Raw genomic sequence first — 19,835 nt, forward strand, 5'->3', positions numbered from 1 at the left:
GTGTGTGTGTGTGTGTGTGTGTGTGTGTGTGTGTGTGTGTGTGTGTGTGTGTGTGTGTCTCACACACTCAGAGGCTTGGTATGTGAAAGGGGTCACCAGTACAAAAGTGAGAGCCACTGCTTTGGCATTTATTTTATTTAGCAGTAACTCAAGGAACCTACAGGCCTGTATCCTGATGGCTCAATGCTCACCCCCAAGTTTTGGGGAACTGGGACTAGAGCATTTAAGGGGGAAGTTTGTACATAGCACCAGGCAACTACAGGAGTATGAGCTAAACACCAGCATTAGGATATTTTAGGATAGAAACATCTGCACGCACCACAAGAGTGCCATTGCAACAAATTTACATAAGATAATAAATTGGGATCATTAATATACTAACCTATAGGAAAGGGCACCCCAATATTAGTATGGTGAGGAAAAATAAAGAGGGGAGAAACCCCTACTGAATATGCATTAGGCACAGTGGCATGAGCGTAACATAACATAAAAGTTGTATCCTAGCCTGTGTGCTGAGGAGGGAGAGAAGAGAGAGACACCCCGGCCCTTGGGAGGTGCCAGGAGCATGGCCACTGGTGAGGAGGAAGAAAATGGCTAACATTTCAGGTTGTTCTGCAAGGGATGATCAGATGTACATTCTGTATTATCTCTATCTACCTAGCTGGGTTAGAGTGTTTGTGACTTTGCTAAATGTATTAATAAATTACAAATACAGAAGCGTTCCTAAAGAGTGTGTTTCACAACCATGCACATCAGGGTTCCCAACTCAACAGTAATTTTAATAATCTGCTTGATCTTGGGACAAGAACCTGCCAAACCTCAGAATTGGGAATTCTTAAGTAACCAATACTCAATCCATAGATCAGACTGCAATGGACAGCTTTAAGTTTCATACTTGAACCAATGAGTATTGAGTCCGTTAATAGGTTAAAGTTTAAAACTTACTCTAGTTGCAGGTTACTTACCTCTGAAATTAACTTAGTCATACTTTGCCTGCTGCATTTATGGAACACTGAAAGTTCTATTATGCAGTCATCATCAAGATGCCCAAGCTGCAAGAACAAGTTGGTAATGTGAAAGCTTCAGACTTTGTGAAATCTTTTAGATCTGCATTTGAATGGGATGTTCCCATGAAGCCAGATGGCTCTTGGCTTGACAGCCCAACATCTGCAGACAGGACTATTGTGATCATCTGGCCTGAGATCCTGGCTAACAGGCCAGAGAACTTCCCCAAAATAATTCCTAGAGCAGATCTTTTAGAAAAGCATCCAATGCTTGATTTTAAAAGTTGCCAATGATAGAAAATCCACCACGACCCTTGGTAAATAACCGACACTGCTAAAGAGATGCGATTTTGTTGGCGATAAAGCAGTGCACTTTGATTCCTCCCCTAATTAAAAAGGAACAAAGCTATTAAAATGCATACAGCTGTACAGCTTTGCAGTTATGAGTTAGAACTGATGTTGCATGTACAGTAAAGAAGCTCTTTGCATAGAGAAACAATGACACCCAGTGGCCAAATGTGGGTACTGGCTGTACATACCTGAATATTTTCCCTCCTGTTTAGCACCTAATCTTTGCTAGATTTTCATTTTTGTGCTGGCTTAACTTCTCTGGCTAGTGCAGTGTTTGGTGAAGGGGATAGAGAGAGTTTTCAATAAAGTCTTAAGTGAGGTTTTATCCCAAACAGGAGACTACAGGAAATAAACAAAATTGCATAACAGCACTATGCAAGTTGCTCCATACCCTAGGTCTGAACTGTTCTTCAGCACCTAGGTGCCCGATTTTCAAAAATCTACACCTTACTGCATACAACTATCCATTTGCATCACAAGTGCTCAGAGTCTAACTCGCCAGTTAGATGTGAAAATACCCACCAGGTCTTTTTTTTTTTTTAAATTAACTAGATTGCAAATTCTGCAGCTAGCATACTGAAGTCTTTCCCCTTCATAGGGATTAAGGGATTTACATTGAGTCATCTCGGATATGCATTCTGACAGGAAGAGACCCTTGAAGAATTCAATGTCAGCTACTTGCTGAACTAAGTAACTAGTCATCTTTATGTCTGCCCCTTAGAAGTCTTTGAATTGTCACCATATACTATCCAAGAAGTTATGCTCCAGTCACTATGTGGTATAGTCATCCTCTAGTTCGTGTACTCACTGGGTATTTGCTTTGCCACTGAACAGCATAGGAGTAATCCTGCATGAGCCATGGATGATTCAAGAGATGTTTAACTGTAATTCGCTTCTTTGGATCCACCTAATGGGCAGTGAGAATCTAGTCAGTCAATGTTCAAGTAGAAATTGGCAAGATATTTTGAATTCTTTCTCCAAAAAGGTAAGTCAGGCCACAAAGGCCAGTTAAGGAAACCTGCATTAACAGTAGCTGAAGGGATGATTGACACTGTCACCATGGTTAACAGTAGCCCAGCTAACTTGTGTTTTATAAATCTAGCTTGCTATAAAAGCACACTTGGGCAGTAAGTTTATACAGCAAGGTTACAATCTCATGAATAGACTCAGACTCATAGACTTTAAGGTCAGAAGGGACCATTATGATCATCTAGTCTGACCTCCCGCATGATGCAGGCCACAAAAGCTGACCCACCCACTCCTGGAATAATTCTCTCCCTTGACTCAGATGTTGAAGTCCCCAAATCGTGATTTAAAGACTTCAAGTCACAGAGAATCCTCCAGCAAGCGACCCCTGCCCCATGCTGCGGAGAAAGGCGAAAAACCTCCAGGGCCTCTGCCAATCTACCCTGGAGGAAAATTCCTTCCCGACCCCAAATATGGTGATCAGCTTAACCCCGAGCATGCGGGCAAGATTCTCCAGACAGACCCTCCGGAAAAAGTTCTCCGTAGTAACTTTTATTATCCCATCATTGACCATTGTTACTAATTACCAGCGATGGCACGTTATTGACCTATTGACTAAAATCACGTTATCCCATCAAACCGTTAGATGCTGCAAGACAACTTTAAGTTAGCAACATGACAGCTGCACCATGGTATGGAAAGTGCTTTGAGCGATGTTCTATGAACACAGCCCATTCAGCAGAGGGACCAGTTATATTTTCTTGAAAAGTTTCTGAACTAAAAGATTGTATTTTAGGCTTTTGGGATCAATATTTCAATGCTATTTTGAGTAGCGAAACAGTACTGTAAAGTGTGGTCTGGATAGAGCCAATTGCTTTACCTGCAGCATCTGGTGTAGAAGCAGTATACTGCTAGCAGAAAGCCATTTTGGAACCTCATATTTTCCTCTCTGTATTTAAAAAAAAAAAAAAAAAACAAAGAGGTTTTAGAGTTAACTTTGGCCAACTAGTGCCAATAACTTCATTAAATTGCTTGGATGCCTTACTGGTATCTATCTTCAGTCTGAAAACCCATAATAGAACTTGGAGCTAGAGGAACTGGCATTTTCAGCATATTTAGACTAACTTGACAAAAATGGTGTCATGATTCCTATTACTTTCACTGAAGACAAATGTGACTAGATTTTAGGTTAAAATAGATTCATGCTAGGTTAGTCCTGCAGAGAGAAGGCTGAACTTGAACTGCTATTGCAGGAACACAATTAAATGAGATTGTAGATAAACAAATTAGGTACGAGTAACTCAACCATCAGCGTTGACACTTGCCTCCCCAGCCTTTATCCATTCTGCTTTGTTGTGACATTCAGTCTTAAGAGTGCAAGCGCTTAGAACAGGAACTGTGGTTCTATAGCACCTAGCACAATGAGGCACCAACCATAGAATCAGAAATGTAGGCCTAGAAAGATATCCTTGAGATATCAAATCAAGTCCTCTGCACCAAGTCTGGGCCAAGTAAACCTAGACCATCCCTCACAAGGGTTTGTCCAACCTGTTTTTGAATCCTCATCATTGGAGGTTTTTAAGAACTTCCCTTGCAAGCCTGTTCCAGAGCTTAACTACCCTAAGAGCTAGAAAGTTTTTCCTAATATCTAACTTAAATCTCCTTTGCTACAGATTAAGCCCATTACTACTTGTCCTAGCATCAGTAGGCATGGAAAACAATTGATCACAATCATTATAACAGCCCTTAGTGCAAGTCTTCATATATCAGGTCCACCCCCAGTCTCTTCTCAAGACTAAACATGCCCAGTTTAGCCTTTCTTCATAAGGTTTAGAAAACCTGACTTATTTTTGCTGCGCTCCTCTGGACTATCCAATATGCTGAACATCTTTCCTAAAAAGAGTGGTGCCCTGAATTGGACAGTACCTCAGCTGAGGCCTTGCTAGTGTCTAATAGGGCAGGAGAATTCGTTCCTATGCCTTGCATTCAACATTCCTGTTAATACACCCCAGAATGATATTAGCCTTTTTTGCAATTGCCTCATATGGTTGACTCAGTTATTGATCCACTATACTCCCAGATCCTTCTGAGCAGTACCACCATCTAGCCAGTTATTCTCATTTGATAGTTGGGCATTTGATTTTCCTTCTCAAGTGTAGTACTTGCACTTGTCTTTCATTAGGCTCGGGGTGCTACTGTAATTTGTACTTAAAAACAGTATGAAGGTTTAAATCAACTGCTAGACAAAGTATTAAAAATCAACTGGCTCCAACATATTCTGTGCTTTTACAGTAGGGTTGGTTGTTACACCAGCCACAAAGCAACAAGAAGTCAGTAAAGAATCATTGTGAAATGTGATTTAACTACCAAACTGGAATTAAATGCACTAAGTATTGTGAGAGTTTCATTTCTGCAGACAACTATTTCAATTACAGTCAAGTCTGGGTAATATACATAGATACCTTTCTTTAACCCAGTGGTTTCACATTAGAAGTCTAAATTCTAGTTGCTTTTGTTTTTAGTCAGGACTAATGAGTTTAGAAATATTACTGTTTGATTGCTGTTACAAAGCAATTCAACACTAGAAGTAATCTAAGGTGAAACCCATATATAAGAAGTTTTACATATTCCAAGGAGCCCTGTAATATATTGAGGTTTGGCTCTGAAATACAGCTCTGGCATATGAACATAGATGAAGTAAAAAAGATTAACACTCACTCAATTTATTAGTAGTCATGCTAGAAATGACAGTTAAGCATTTTTGTAAAGATAGCCAACAAATGCACAATATAATCAGAGGAAAGTCTGCCTCTTAATGAGGAGCTGTCAATTTTTTATTTGATTTTCAATCAAAGCAGGAAGCATTTAGTCAAGTGTTATTCCCAAGTGAGGAACTGTAGAGCATTCTAGGCAAAGAAACATACTGCATGCAAGTGATACAACACCCTAATTAGATTCAACCAGCAGACTGTACTATACTGTGACGCGGAACAATAGTTCTGAGCTGAGATTACAGTAAATTTCAAAATCTATAATGTGTGAAATTAAATTCCACAACAATGCATAGAAATCCTCATTTGAATCAATTTTCCAACTTGCAAATAAATCAAAAATTGAAACTGGAATTCAGAGTGATAGAAACAAGCCTACGTTGGTAGATAATCTTTTAATTAGGAAGGTTGTATCTTGTTTCTTGTCCTCAAACATAAGTTCTTAAAGCATGTTCATCTGAATGCATTTAGACAAGTTTGGGTGGCCAATGTTCTGTGAATTCAGATCAGTCAACTCTAGCTCCAGAGCATATGGCACAACGATGAAAGTACTATGCAAGATTCATCTCAGACTCTTGTGTTAAGCCCTTTGTATGGGTTATAGCCGAGCCATCTATAAGTTTTCTAAACTCTGATTCAAATGCTTTAAAGCATTTATACACACTCTGGGCCATACCAGAACACATACCTTCAACAGAAAGTATGCAAGCGAGTACTGGTTTTTAACTAGGTTGGAGAGAGTACATTAAGTTGTTTGCCAGAGTCTCTAGGTGCAAGAACATTTATCTACCAATCCCCCCATACCAAGTATTGCTGGCATTAGCACCTCCGAATAAAATTCCTCAGTTTAATATTAGGGTTCTGTGTTGGTCATGGATTCTGTGACTTTCCATGCCCCCCCATCCCAAAGAAAGGGACCTTCTGGGATGTTTCAAGCCAAATTCCTGCATCCAAGCAGCATGTTTAACTAATAAATTAAGCAGGAGCATGTAGGGAGAGACCACATACTAGCAGCACTTCCTGACTTGCCCTATTTGCTCCACTTTACTTGGTACAGAAATTTAGTCTAGCTGGTTCATGGTTTCCTTCTCACCCCTCTCTGTTTTGAGGAGAAATAGTGCAATAGCAATAGGTTGGTACCACATTCTTATGCTACAGCTCAGAAGAAATTGCTATATTGGCTTTTGGAGGAGCGGGGGGCAGGGGGAAAAAGGATCCTATAGCGATATCTGCTAGTCAAGGTGATTTATACACATTTGTACATGAGTGGTTCAAGTACAGGATGAGGAGTAATAGTGCAGCCCACCAGTCAGGTGGTGCTAAGTATGCTTCTTCCTAAATGCTGCTTGCAATCAGTATGACAGCCAGCCAGTCTGTGGTATCACAGGGGTCAGGGGCAGGTGGAAGTGAACAAATATACAAGAGTAGAGTGGAGACAAGGGGAAGTTGTTTGCTGCATCATCTTTCGTGTCAGTGCAGTGAAACAGTGCGTCAGGCAGCATTAAATCACAGAAAGCAGGTTGGGCTACTGCTCTCATTTGACAATCCCTTCACTCTTGCTAATTCATCACTACTGATCCCACTACACAAGTTAGTTCTTTAAAAAAAAAAAAACCTTGAGGGACAAGATCCAAAACCAAACGCATAAATACAGAATGGGGGATAACTGGTGTGACAGCAGCACTGCTGAGAAGGATCTGGGAGTTGTGGTGGATCACAGACTCAACACAAGTTAGCAATGTCACCCTGTTGCAAAAAAAGCAAATGCAATTTTATGTTGCATTAACAGAAGCATAGCATGCAAGTCACGGGAGGTGATAGTACTTCTCTGCTCAGAGCTGGTTAGGCCTCAGCTGGAATACAGTATCCAATTTTGGGCCCCAGTGTATAGAAAGGATGTAGAGAAACTGGAAAGGATCCAGAGGCGAGCAACAAAGATGATCAAAGGTATGGAAAGCAAACCATATGAACAAAAGCCGAAGGAACTGAGCATATTTAGTTTGGAAAAGAGGAGATTAAGGGGGGGGGGGACATGATAGTGATCTTCAAATACTTGAAAGGCTGCCATAAAAAAGGTGGAGAAAGTTGTTCTCTTTTGCCATAGGAGGGCAGGACAAGAGGCAGTGTGTTCAAACTACAGCATAGCAGGTTTAGATTAAGCCTCCAGAAAAACTTCCTAACTGTAAGAACAGGACGACAGTGGAACAGAGGCCTAGAGAGGTTGTAGAAGCTTCTTCACTGGAGGTTTTCCAAAGGAGGCTAGAGAGCCATCTGTCTTGGATGGTTTAGATCCAACAAATCCTGCATCTTGGCAGGGGGTTAGACTAGATATCCCTTGCAGTCCCTTCTAACCCTATGATTCAAAGTTTGTGGTAACTCCTTGGAAAACCATTTCATTCCATATCTGCAGTATTTGCACACAGCTTTCCTTGCCCCTCCTGACCCTCCAAAGTTTCCTCTTTTCTACTTCTGAGGCAATGCTGCTCCTTTTGTTTTAGAATCTAGTCTTCACTGGCGATTCACTACTTCTGTAGTGTAGATTTGATTTCTACAATCACTTGATCCAAAGTTCCTCCCCAACCCAAAGTTGATTTCTGCCCTGTCATTACAAGCTAAACCTAGTTTTGTTTCTGTGAGTATTCTAAAGAGTTCTCTTCAACTGAAGAATTTATATTAAATCCTATTGTATCTGCATTTGCTTCACACTGATCCCTTATCACAAACCTGATAAATGAACCGTTAGCCCTATTCCTCTTCCCAGGGGGGATAATAAATTGGAGGTCTTTTTAATCCTTTATTTCAGATTACGCAAGAAACAGAAGTGTAACAGCCTAGATTATTTCACTACATGCATTTTAGAGCTACTTTTGTACTGATGTACCTATTTTGGATTTGAGAAAGTTTACTCATGTATCAGTTTCTTTAACAGTTAGTGCACATTCTGTAAACAGCACAAAAGCAGAGACCAAGAAGCTATTAAACATGTGACAATAGCAATACATTCAATCACCAGAGAGCAATAGGCCAAGATACAGGACATCTTGCCTATTTGCTATGCAAAGTCTTCACTTATGCTTGATAGTTTGGATTTCCTAAAGCACTACGTACCATTATCTTCCTGTAGAGCGCCATGACATTCTCATCATCAAACGGGAGAAAGCCACACAGCAGAGCATACAAGAGAACCCCCATGCTCCATATATCTGCCTAAAAGAAACAAACCAACACTATGAAGGGTCAAGTAAAAGTGAATAGAGGTTAAAAGATCTGGCAGCTCAATACTTTCCCAGGATGTGTACAACTGCTTAATGAGAAACAATGTTCTGTCCATTCTCAATACAGGGGCCACACATCACTGAAGTAACTTTATGTTCATATGTCAAAGGATATTGGAGCTAAAGGATGTTCTCCAAAGAAGAGCACACTCAGAAGTGGCAAGTTGACCTTTCCCGGACTCAACTTTGGAGTAATTGCTACTCGTCAGAGCACTGCTAAAGCCACATCCTCTCCCCAAGTCTTCAAGTGCAGCCAGATTTGTTTGATTTCTACAGGGAGAGAAATTGCTGCACAGAATCTTGACATGGAAAGTTTTAGTGCTGCAGATGAGACCAGGCAACAACACACCTTGTTCCTACCTGCTAATATTAACTCTGATCATGAGGAGCAGCTCAGGAGGCTGCTTATTTGTCATGGCAGTTGCTGCCAGCCCAGCCACTTCCATTTTCTAAGTGAATTTAGTGCTGTAATAGGTGCCAATTGCCCTATATCTGTACAAGCAGGGTGTAAATAGGATTGGCAGAATTTGGTTGTTTTTGCATGCAATTTCAATTTGTATATTACAATTGCAGGAAATTCAGAGGGGATAGGTTTGGGGTTAGGGCAGCATTGACAGCAGAGCTGCAGGGACAAGACACTCAGGAGCAAGGTGGGGGGGGAAGAAGAGGCTGCAGTCCTGGCCCAGTGGAGCACAACCCTAGCAGGGTTGCAAGGCGGAGGATGAGCTAGCAGTCATGGGGAGGCCACCCTGCTGCCGAAGAGCTCTTGCCTGGGGATGGTCCCAGCACTCCTGGCTGGTGAGCGAGAGGGGTCATGACAATGGAGCTGCAGAAGGACTGTGTCGCATGACACTGGAACTCTGCAGCTGCAACGTGCAGAGACCACCAGCCAGAAGAGCAGAGAGGAGGAGGAGCAGCAAGACGATAAGCCCCTGGTCATGGAGGCCACTTCGCTGCTGAATGGCTCTGTCCTAGGTTTGGGGCGGGGGAAGTTTGGCCCTAAATAGAGGCTCATGTGGTTCACTTTCATGTGTCCTAGGCAGGAGAGCCATTCAGCAGTGATGTGGCCTCCCCAGCAATTCGTCCTCCTTGTAACTCTAGCCTGGGGGGGGGGTGTTTGCCCTGCCAGGACCACAACTTTCTCCACATCTTGCACCTGCAGGGAATCCAGTGGCCCCATGGCCAAGTAGGGAGCACTCTGCAGCCTCACCATCATGGGAGGGAATGGAGCGGTGACATGGCCGTGAGGCCAGTGACACCCAATCCCTGCAGGCACAAGGTGCGTGTGGGGAGGCTCTGCACAATTTGTTAGTCTCTAAGGTGCCACAAGTACTCCTGTTCTTTTTGCGGATACAGACTAACACGGCTGCTACTCTGAAACATGCCCACTATTGTTACTGATGGATTTTTTCGGTCAATTTCCGTGTCAGCCGAAACAGAGGTTTACTGGCCTCTATCAATTTAAATCAAATCCTGCCAAGTCTAGGTACAGAGCACCAGAGCAAGTACTCCCCACTCTGACCCAAAAGGAAACGCTAAGCAGAAAACAGGGAAATGTGAAAGGCTTTTGAACTGGTGGAGAGCAAAGTCCTGCAAGCAGGAGTGACTAGCAAAATGCAAGCCAAGACACTGGTGCAAAGAGACATGAGAGCAAGGAGTTTGACACTGATGTAGAGGAGGACCGAAAGTGAAGAAACTTTGGGATAAGGCTGATGTGTCAGAGCAGTAATTCGGGAAGTTTGAAGACATTTGGGATAGATTGGCTAGGTACAAGATGGGTGTTAGGAAAGGAGGTTACAGCAATCTAGCCTAGCTTTGATCTTCTGTTTCTGCACCGGGGTGGGAAAAAAGGGAAGCTTTAATGTGAGGGAAAGAGGCAAAGACAACAGTAGGCCTTAGAAATGGAACAAACTGTGGTATTCTCTTCAGAGGAGTAGCGCTGATGTGTTCTGTTTAAGTTGGCAGCACAAATTCCAAGAAGAGAAGTCTGAGACAATAGCAGGAGACTGAACAGAGGGAAGAGGAAAGCTTGGGAGTTATTAGTGTAGAGGCAATTCCAGGAGTGGATGAGCTCATGAAGAGACTCAGCGTTGGAGGGAGCTCAGGATGATGTTCTGCAGGACACAACCAAGGAGACATCGAAGGAGAACTAGTCAAGAAGAACAGTGAGAAGTGTGCTAAAGACGGTGTGTTGTGTGCTACTTTAGCATGAATCCACCACTGTCCAGGCTAAGCAAGACTCCTGCAGCGAAGACTTGCAGGGGCAATTACACAAGGAAGTGTTTAAAGCTAAACACTAGCATAACTAGACTTATGTATGTGATGTTCAAAGCATATTTAAGACACTATATCAGGGAAGGACATTGCATTAAATACCTCTGAGCCAATGTAAGCTTTGCCCTGAATTAACTCTGGTGCTGCATAAGCTGGGCTCCCACAACATGTGTTCAGCTGGTAATCCAGGCCACCCTATAGCAGAACAATTGAACAGACACATTAGACTTGAATTGGAAACTTAAATATTTAGTTTCAACTATACTGCAGCACAAGACTATGGGCCTCACTCTCCACTGTGGTGTGTCTTGTGTGATCATATATACACCAGTGCTAAGCAGAAACCCTCTAGCTAAGCCATCAACTAGGTGCAGTTTCCAGCTCTGGTAGTTCCTGCATTACCATGGGCAGGTCACTGATTCTCTCTCTCTCAGCTGCTCATGTCCCCATCTAGAGAGTGAAATTAATGTTTCCTTTATGGGGCCAGTTACACCTACACAGAATGTGTCAGATAGCTCTCACACCTTCTTTACAAGACACAGCAGAGGGAAACCAGTCCATACCGATAGTGTTGGCACATTAAAGCAAGCAGTGTTTCTCTTTGACAGGGATGTGTTCTGGACAGCAGGACTGAAATGACATTCCAATACCTAATCAGTTATCTGCCCTCGTCTGTACTTTTAGTCAGTTCATAAATTAGAACATTTTGCTGGCCAGCTAAACCAGTGTTCTGGGCAACAGCAAACCCTCTGCTTTGGTTTTACATTGAATTCTACCCATGGGATTGCCTCCTGTTACCATCCATCTCAGTCTAGCCTGCTCTAGGTTTAGATTACTAAATGCAGAAGTCTACAGTAACACCATAGCTTTAAATCTGAGAAGTTTTGAGATAAGGTTTGGAAGTCAGACCTCTGCATGCCACCTGTACACACAATTGTCTCCTGGTCCACAACCCCCTAGATAAATACCTTTGGAACACCCATAGCCTTATCTTGTTCTAGAAGGCATATCCAGTCAATTATTTGTATTATAACAGCACTTTGAGGTCCTGATATCTGTTGAGGCCTCTGTGTGCTAAGTGCAATACTAACAGTTGGACTCTGCCTTGAAGAACAGAAAACAAAGGGTGGAAGAGAATAGACAAAACAACTCAAGATCACAGTTATTCAAGCTGGAAGTAGAATCCCACCCACTGCCCGTCCATACTTTTTACAGTGAGTAGTTGGAATTCAAGTAACTGAAGTGTTGGCTGGCGACTTGAGTGCTATTAAACACCCTTTTCATAGCTAAAGTATTTGGATGCACTACTACATAGTTAGTGTAATTTACTTTTGCACACTCACCTTTGGCTTTGCACAGAGACCAAAGTCTATCAGCTTCAAGTTATGCTCCGTGTCAATCAGCAAGTTCTCCTGAAGAAAAGGAGAGTGGTGGTAATGAGGGCACTTTACAGGATAACCCAGCCACAGGAGGGTTTAGTTTTTCCCCTCATATCTTCTAGCCATCAATCAGTGCCGTCCACCATCCTCCCCCAGTCCTTACCACCATCCTTTTGGCCATAGGCCCATCTCTTCTAATGGCTATAAGCAATGCTCAGCCTCTTCCCCAGATGATGATATCTTTTGAGACCAATATTTCATACATTGTCCAGTAAGCTGTCATGCACTGAAGTTCCTCCCCTAGGGATTTCATCCTCTTCAAAGTGTTCTAATCAGTCCATAAATACAAAACAAGTTCCTATAATGAGTGCATGTTGAAGAAGTGGGTTTCCTAATAAGTCATAGGGTGAGGACAGCAGGATATTTCCCACCACACCCTCTTAATGTCACCAATTAGGAGATCTCAGCAGCACAAGTGCCATGTTCTGCTTCTGAAAACAGTGATATGGAGGGGCAGCAAAGGTATGACTTGCTATTAGAAGTGGAATATGGAGCAAAGGGAAGAACAGACTGACTGGAGCTAGCTTGAAGTCTGGAGTTGAGTACTAAGTGTGCCCTTGTTCATTGTAAGTAAGCTTTCTCCCTCCTGATGTTGATCTTCAGTGAACCCCTTCTGAAACAGCATTTACAGGCTCCAGAGGGAGCCATACACAACTCTCAGCCAAAATAGGTGTGCCATAGAGTAGAACTGGGCTAGGAAAAAAATATACCTTGAAAAGAGGAAGCTAAAGACACGGAAGAAGAATTAAAAAAAAAACAAAGCCTTCATTCCTTATACAGTAGCTTACTTTGGAGGAGAGGTTTAGCAGCTAAAAAAAAGATTCCATCCCATTTGAAAGGATACTGGATAAGTACTAAAAGCAGTAGTCAGATTTTCAGAAACAAGTCAAACTTACTGGTTTGAGATCCCTGTGGGCATACCCCTGACTGTGCACATAAGCAATTGCTGAAACAATCTGACGGAAAAATATACGAGCTTCCTCTTCTGAAAGGCGATCCTTGGAGATTATATAATCAAACAGCTCTCCTCCAGGACAATACTGCAATGAGACAGGAAAATGGTATTTGAGACAAAAAATTGTGATCTACCAAGTAACCTTACACTTGTAAGGCATTGTAAAGAAGACACCTTGGCCAGCCTTGTATAGTACACTGTCATTTTAGTTCTAATGCAGTAGTGCCCAAAGGTCCCCCAATCAGGAGCAGGATATTATTGTGCTAGGTGCAATACAAAGAGGAAGACCTGATCCCTGTCTGAAAGGGTAAACAGATTTTTGGTAATGACAACAGCAGCATAACATGCAGTAGGAAGGTGGCAGAATTTGGTTATGCAATAACTAGGTCTAAGCATGTGTACTTCTTGATCATATTTTTAAAAAGTGAAAGAATCATAGAATATCAGGGTTGGAAGGGACCTCAGGAGGTCATCTAGTCCAACCCCCTGCTCAAAGCAGGACCAATCCCCAGACAGATTTTTACCCCAGTTCCCTAAATGGCCCCCCTCAAGGATTGAACTCACAACCCTGGGTTTAGCAAGGCCAATGCTCAAACCACTGAGCTATCCCTCCCCCGTATGAGTGAATATTGACTCACTTATTGTGAGCATTGCTGGAGTGAATTTTTAGGAGCAACTTGAATGAGGGAAGGATTAGTGATTGAACAAACCACAGTAGAGAGCACTTTATCTGCCTGGGGGCAATATGAAAATAGAAACTCTTGTGAGAAGCTGATAGAACAGTGAGTTTGGCATCAATGGCAGGAGAGGTGCAATAATATGAGGTCTGATATATATGCAGAGGTCGCATTAAGTAGGGCCTTGAAAGTGAAGACAAAGTTTGAACTGAAGCAACGGAGAAAGGGGAGCCAGTTGAAAGATTAAGTCAGAATGGATTAGGATTATGCAGCTGCATTTCTTGTGGGGTCAGGAGGAGGCGTATGGATGTTGGATAGACTGGGGATGCAGTCATCTTAGATTGCCAGCTAGGTTCTTATTTCACTTTATGGCTCTCTTGCTCTAGACCAGAGCCACAATTTCAGGCTGTACACATGGCAAGTGACTATTTGAATCCTTCCAAACACATTGATTTAAATTTTGAGAGACTTTTGTAGAGAATCTACAAGCCAAGTTTTGAAAGTAACCTATTTTAAACTGGTGTCTCTTACCATGTCTGCCCTATTTGGTCATCTGTACCGAGGGATTGCTGGGGACTCAAAGGTGAGCTTTTAGCCATCCCACACAAAGATTGAATTATTAACATTAGATATTCCAGAAGCATCAACACTGAATCTAACCTCCAAGACCATGAATATCTTCTTGGATGTCTCTATCACATGGTATAATCGGCAAATATGCTGGTGACTCAAGTTCTTCATTGCATCAATTTCGGTTTTAACACGAGGTAAATCACCCTAAGAGATGAAAGCCAGTTACAGTTGCTAAATATGGCTATTTCTACATCCTGTGCAGTGCTCCTACTGCAACTAATGACAACATGTTCACGTTTATATAATTAAGGTCAACCCAGTATAAGGTTTGGTATAACTATAAGAATTCCGAATTTGGTACACAGGTCAGGGACACAGAAGTTTAATGCAATTGTTACAATGAAAAGTTTGACTTTTTCCCTGCAAAAGTTGTCAAGAAATTGTTAGGTCCTAAATTGGAGCAACTTTACATTATTTTAAACTGTGAAAGGAGTGTCCCATCAGTATCAGTGTCACCAAAAATAAGTGGTTTTTGGAGGTTAATAAAGTTCTTGCAAGTTCTAAAGTGTCTTTCTAGAACCAGCAGAAGAGTGGCTAACAATTCTACACATTACTAACGTTTCACGAGTAAAAAAGTGGAGGATGTCTCCCATTACAAAATGGAATCTCAAGCAGCATGCGACTTCGACTTACCCCCAAAGCCAATTTGTCCATGATTTTGATTGCAACTTTTTCACCAGTAAGGAGATGGCGACCTAGCTTCACCTTTGCAAAGCCACCTGAATTTAGAAGTGAGGCAGTAAGAATCCAAGATGAAAATTAATTTTCTCCTCAATAATCTTTTTATAGAGTCACACTACAGGAGCAAAAACAACAAGGAGTCTGGTGGCACCTTAAAGACTAACAGATTTATTTAGGCATAAGCTTTCGTGGGTAAAAAGCGCACTTCAGGCTACCCCCTGATACTTGACTACAGGAGCAAGTCTTACAGTTTATAGAAAGCTTTTTACAGCTAAAAGTACTAAAGAGAATTTCTTCTGGATAAAAAAAACACTCAGAATTTTATTCAGCAAATTTAGCATGTGAAATCTGATCTCTAAACTAGTTGCTACCATAGCAATCTGCTTTTGATTTGGATGCGAAGCTGAAACATTAAGAATAAGTTTTAACTGTTTTACTTTAAGAGATAAAAGTACCTGTCCCAATGGTTTCATATAATTCATAGTACTTGAGAATTTCCTCATAGTCATCTACACCCATGTTGAAATAGGCAAAGTTTAGCGTCACTTCTGAAGTCCTGGCAATGACATAGGAGAACATGATCAGTTATGCTTTAAGATCTCTACCTAAGAAACACTATTTTCTTAACAAAATATAGTCAAAAAATGTAACCTTGAAACTTAACATTCACTGAAGACACAATCTACCTGAAAATCTGCTTCAATAGCCAGTTTCTGTATGCCTAGAACATGCTGAAGTTATAGTCTAGTGAGTTTGCAGTTAGAGTCTATTTCCACACTATCATATCAAATGTCAGTACCCAAGAGATGAATTTTACTTCTGCCATCTAACCAAGTTACAAACTAAAGTGCTCACCTGCTCCGATTGGTGGCTTTCTTTTCATCTCATTAACAGCACTGCCACTTGACCTCCCCCATCAAGACTGCAATTGATACTACTGAACATTTTAATTTATTCAGAATAAGAAAGTTTGGCTGGTGTTTACTGATGACTGTAAATTAGACTTTCTGCACTTACTCTGTAGCCCAGTGAAAAGCTTCAGATTTCAACCCTATGCAGAGGTCACCACTCCAGTTTCCTAACTGCATTGCATAGCTTACAACAAACGGCAGTATTTCTGTAACAGTGCCTGCTTCCCCTTCCTTATCAGGCTAGTCTGATTGGAGTGAAGGATATTGTAACAGTTGCTATGCCAGGCCAGTCACCAGTTATGCCCATCACAATAGGATCATAAGAGCACACATACCTGGGTCACAAAACCCTCAATTTACCTTGGCCCTAGAGGTACAGGCCTTGCCTTAGTCTAGGCTAGGAAACAGGTCAAGACCCAAGCTCAGGCTACTATTTGGTCACAGAAGTCACAGAATCCGTGACTTCCAGTGACCACCATGACTTCAGCAGTGGGGAGCTGCAGGGTCCCCCCAGCCCAGCACTCCCAGCCACCACAGGGGAACCCCTGCTGCCTCAGGGGGAGGGGTACCCTGCAGCCACCACTGCTGCAGGCAGCTCCTAGCCCCTGCGCAGATGCCCCCCTTCAGGCAGTATAAGGATCTGCAGAGGCCCATTTTGTCCCACATATTTTTAGTAAACGTCAAACAGGTCACAGATTCTGTCAATTTCTCTTTTTTGCCCATGACCTGTCTGACACTTTTACTAAAAATATCCATGACAAAAATCTTAGCCTGACTCATAGCTGACATCAGGTTGGCAACTGCAATATCACCCTTCATGTAGACGGGTGTCAACACAGGAGCTAGTCAGGGTCAACGCTGGTTCCATCAGCATAGCCACACTACCTGTTTTACTCAGAGTTAATGGCTTGCCAGGTAGCTCAAGTTAGCCATCAGATTTACATAGGTTCATCTGGTCACCCCACTCACATTCGCTCCAGGACACAGGGTTGGGGCTTTACCACAGGCTAAGCTCCAGAATAAACATTGAGGCAGCATCCAGAGTAGCCTTCATACATCTATTGCTGCTGTGAATTCACTGGCAATCAATTAACTCCCAGTAAAACCTCTCTGCAGCGTTGCCAACTCTTAGGCTTTTCTCCCAACCCGCATGCTAGTGGGTGGCTTTTCTCCAAGCTCCAGCTCCGGGAGTCCTGTGAGGACCGGAGCCTCAGCTTGCATTTAAGCCTTTTGGAGAGGAGCCCTATAGGCTCAGGCACCATTGATCACCACCCGAGCCCAAACCACTGTCAGGCACCTGACCGGGGATTTCTGAGCATTTGGGGCTGGCAGTGGCACAGCCCCCAGCCCAGGGCGGCCCCCAAGAGCCAGGGGCCTGGAGGAAGGGAGACTCCAGCGAACCCCCGGCACGGGGCCAGCTGATGGGAGGGGCCCGGGCAGGGAGCGATGGGAGGGGCCCAGGGAGCGGGGGAGGGGGGCAGGACGATGGGGGGGGCCGAAGGGGGTTGGGGGCCCCGCACTGACGCCCCCGATCCCAGCTCGTCCCTCGGGCTCCGCCCCCGCAGAAGCCCAGCCCCGCCTATCGCTCACCTGCCCGGCAGGAGCGGTCTCTAGACAACGCGGAGCTTCCGAGGTCGAAAACACCGAGCGCGAGCCACCGCGGCTGGTGCCGCTTCCAACGTTTAAATTTCCCTGCCAACCCAGCCTCTTCCGGCCGCGGCGGCCGGCCGACCAATCAGCTCGAAGCGGCGTCGCGGAAGGGGCGGGATGTGTCGGGGAGTGTCATGGGAGGAGGGTCAGAGGTGCCGGTGTGGGCTGAGCTGGGCGCCATGTTGGGGGTGGCTTTTACCCCGCCTCCTGAGTCCTGGCTAGCGTTGCCTTAGGGGCTACGCGGGCCCTGGCCTGCTCGGCCTCATCCCTGTGGTTGATTCAGACGCGCGTGTCCTGAGCGTGTGGCAGGGCCCAACGACCGGGGCCGGCTCTGCAGGGCAGTTATTTGCTTCCCCCCATCCCAGGGTCCCACCCAGGGAAGTCACAGGGAGGACTAGGGCTGCCAAATTTCTACTTGCACTAAACCGAGCACCCTAGCCCCGCCCCCTTCCCCTCCTCGGAGGCCCCGCCCCGACTCTGAGGCCCCGCCCCACTCACTCCATCCCCCCTCCCTCTATCGCTCGCTCTCCCCACCCTCACTCACTCCCTCATTTTCACCGGGCTGGCTCAGGGGGTTGGGATGCGGGAGGGGGTGCAGGCTCCAACAGGCGGGGCGGGCTCCAGGGTGGGGCCAGAAATGAGGGGTTCAGGGTGCAGGAGGGGGCTCTGGGGTGGAGTGTGGGAGGGGGTGAGGGCTCTGGGCTGGGGGTGTGGGCTCTGGGCTGGGGCTGGGGATGAGGGGTTTGGGGCGCAGGACCCCTAAGGCGCGGGGCCCTGGCGCGGGGCCCGATTCCTGGGAATCGGACGAATTGGCCTAAAGCCGACCCTGCGGATGAGGGCTGTGGGGTGGGGCCAGGGATGAAGGGTTTGAGGTGCAGGAGGGGGCTCCGGGTTGGGGAGTGGAGCCAAGGGATTCAGAGTATGGGAGGGGGCTCCGGGCTCAGGCAGGGGGTTGGGGTGAAGGAGGGGGTACAGGCTCTGGGCTTGGGGGGTGAGTTCCAGGATGAGGCCAGAATTGAGGGATTCAGGGTGCAGGAGGGGACTCTGGATTGGGGCAGGGGGATGTGGTGTGGGGGAGGTCTCCGGCTGGGGATGCAGTCTCTGGGCTGGGGTTGAGGGGTTTGGTGTGTAGGAGGGGGCTCCAGGCTGGGACCGAGGGGTTAGGAGGACAGGAGGGGAATCAGGGTTGGGGCGCGCAGGAAGGGTGAGGGCTATGGCTGGGGGTGTAGGCTCTGGGGTGGGGCTAGGGATGAGAGGTTTGGGGTGCAGGAGGGTGCTCTGGGCTGGAACTGAGGGGTTCGGAGGGCAGGAGGGGGATCAGGGCTGGGGCAGGGGGTTGAGTGAGGGCTCCAGCTGGGAGTGCAGACTCTGGGGTGGGGCTGGGGCCAGAGGTTGGGGTGCAGGCTTCGGGCGGCACTTACCTCTGGCTCCTATGTACAGGGGCAGCCGGGCAGTGCTGTGCGCTGCCCCATCCGCAGGCGTCGCCCCTGCAGCGCTCATTGGCGTCGCCCCTGCAGCGCTCATTGGCTGCAGTTCCTGGCCAATGGGAGCTGCTGAGCCGGTGCTTGGGGTGGGGGCAGAACCCCCAGCCACCCCTACTCATAGGAGCCGGCGGGGGGGACATGCCAGCTGCTTCCGGGAGCCGTGCAGAGCCAGGGAAGGCAGAGAGCCTATCTTAGCCCCGCTACGCCCCTTTTCGACTGGGTGTTCCGGTCCAAAACTGGACACCTGGCAACTCTAAGTCCAGGCATGGGGCTGGGCTATGTGCTGGCTCAGCCATGTCACCCCTGGCACAGCCCCACACTGAGCCGGCCTAGCACAGTGCTGCCTTCCCTAGCACAACTCCGCGGCACTGGCTCCTGCCTAAGAGCCACCCACAGCTGTCACTACACCCTTCCACGGCTTCTCCACCATTACTCCTCAATGCAAAAAGGAAGAAAGGGTTGATATTCATTTTAATTCTTTGTTTTTCCCCTGGAAAAAAAAGGCACCTTCCTGTCAGAAGTTTCCCAAAGAGAATGGAGAAGTTCCATCACATGGGATATTAAAAACAAACTGCTTTGATTCTGTGAGCTGATGCCTTTGCCCAGTATAGCAAGCGCTTTTCTTTAGCGCTGTATCCCATGGCAAGCTCAGGGGCGAGATCCACAGCTGGTGTAATGTGGATTTATACCAGATGTGAATCTGGCCCCTCGCCTAATGTGCTATCCACTATCCTAGCTAGATCTTTCTCTGTGTTATTGCTTGT

The 19,835-nt window shown here is 45.3% G+C and overlaps 1 protein-coding gene across 1 annotated transcript in view; it reads right to left on the reverse strand.

The window, feature by feature from the left end:
* MELK (maternal embryonic leucine zipper kinase) overlaps nucleotides 1–17,590 on the reverse strand; it is a 39,990-nt gene extending 22,400 nt beyond the window's left edge. The window contains exons 1-11 of the mRNA XM_024206474.1: nucleotides 17,528–17,590; nucleotides 15,482–15,582; nucleotides 14,979–15,064; nucleotides 14,373–14,489; nucleotides 12,977–13,120; nucleotides 11,985–12,053; nucleotides 10,744–10,836; nucleotides 8,201–8,299; nucleotides 3,202–3,270; nucleotides 2,164–2,262; nucleotides 966–1,052 (exon numbers count right to left, since the gene is read on the reverse strand). Of these exons, the coding sequence (XP_024062242.1) occupies nucleotides 966–1,052; nucleotides 2,164–2,262; nucleotides 3,202–3,270; nucleotides 8,201–8,299; nucleotides 10,744–10,836; nucleotides 11,985–12,053; nucleotides 12,977–13,120; nucleotides 14,373–14,489; nucleotides 14,979–15,064; nucleotides 15,482–15,545 (927 nt within the window). The 5' untranslated portion in view covers nucleotides 15,546–15,582; nucleotides 17,528–17,590. The remainder of the gene's footprint in view (nucleotides 1–965; nucleotides 1,053–2,163; nucleotides 2,263–3,201; nucleotides 3,271–8,200; nucleotides 8,300–10,743; nucleotides 10,837–11,984; nucleotides 12,054–12,976; nucleotides 13,121–14,372; nucleotides 14,490–14,978; nucleotides 15,065–15,481; nucleotides 15,583–17,527) is intronic.
* Nucleotides 17,591–19,835: the final 2,245 nt, after the last annotated feature.

This window comes from Terrapene carolina, unplaced genomic scaffold (genome assembly GCF_002925995.2).
Source record: "Terrapene carolina triunguis isolate 2854851 unplaced genomic scaffold, T_m_triunguis-2.0 Scaffold35022, whole genome shotgun sequence".
Classification (NCBI taxonomy): Eukaryota; Metazoa; Chordata; order Testudines; family Emydidae; genus Terrapene; species Terrapene triunguis.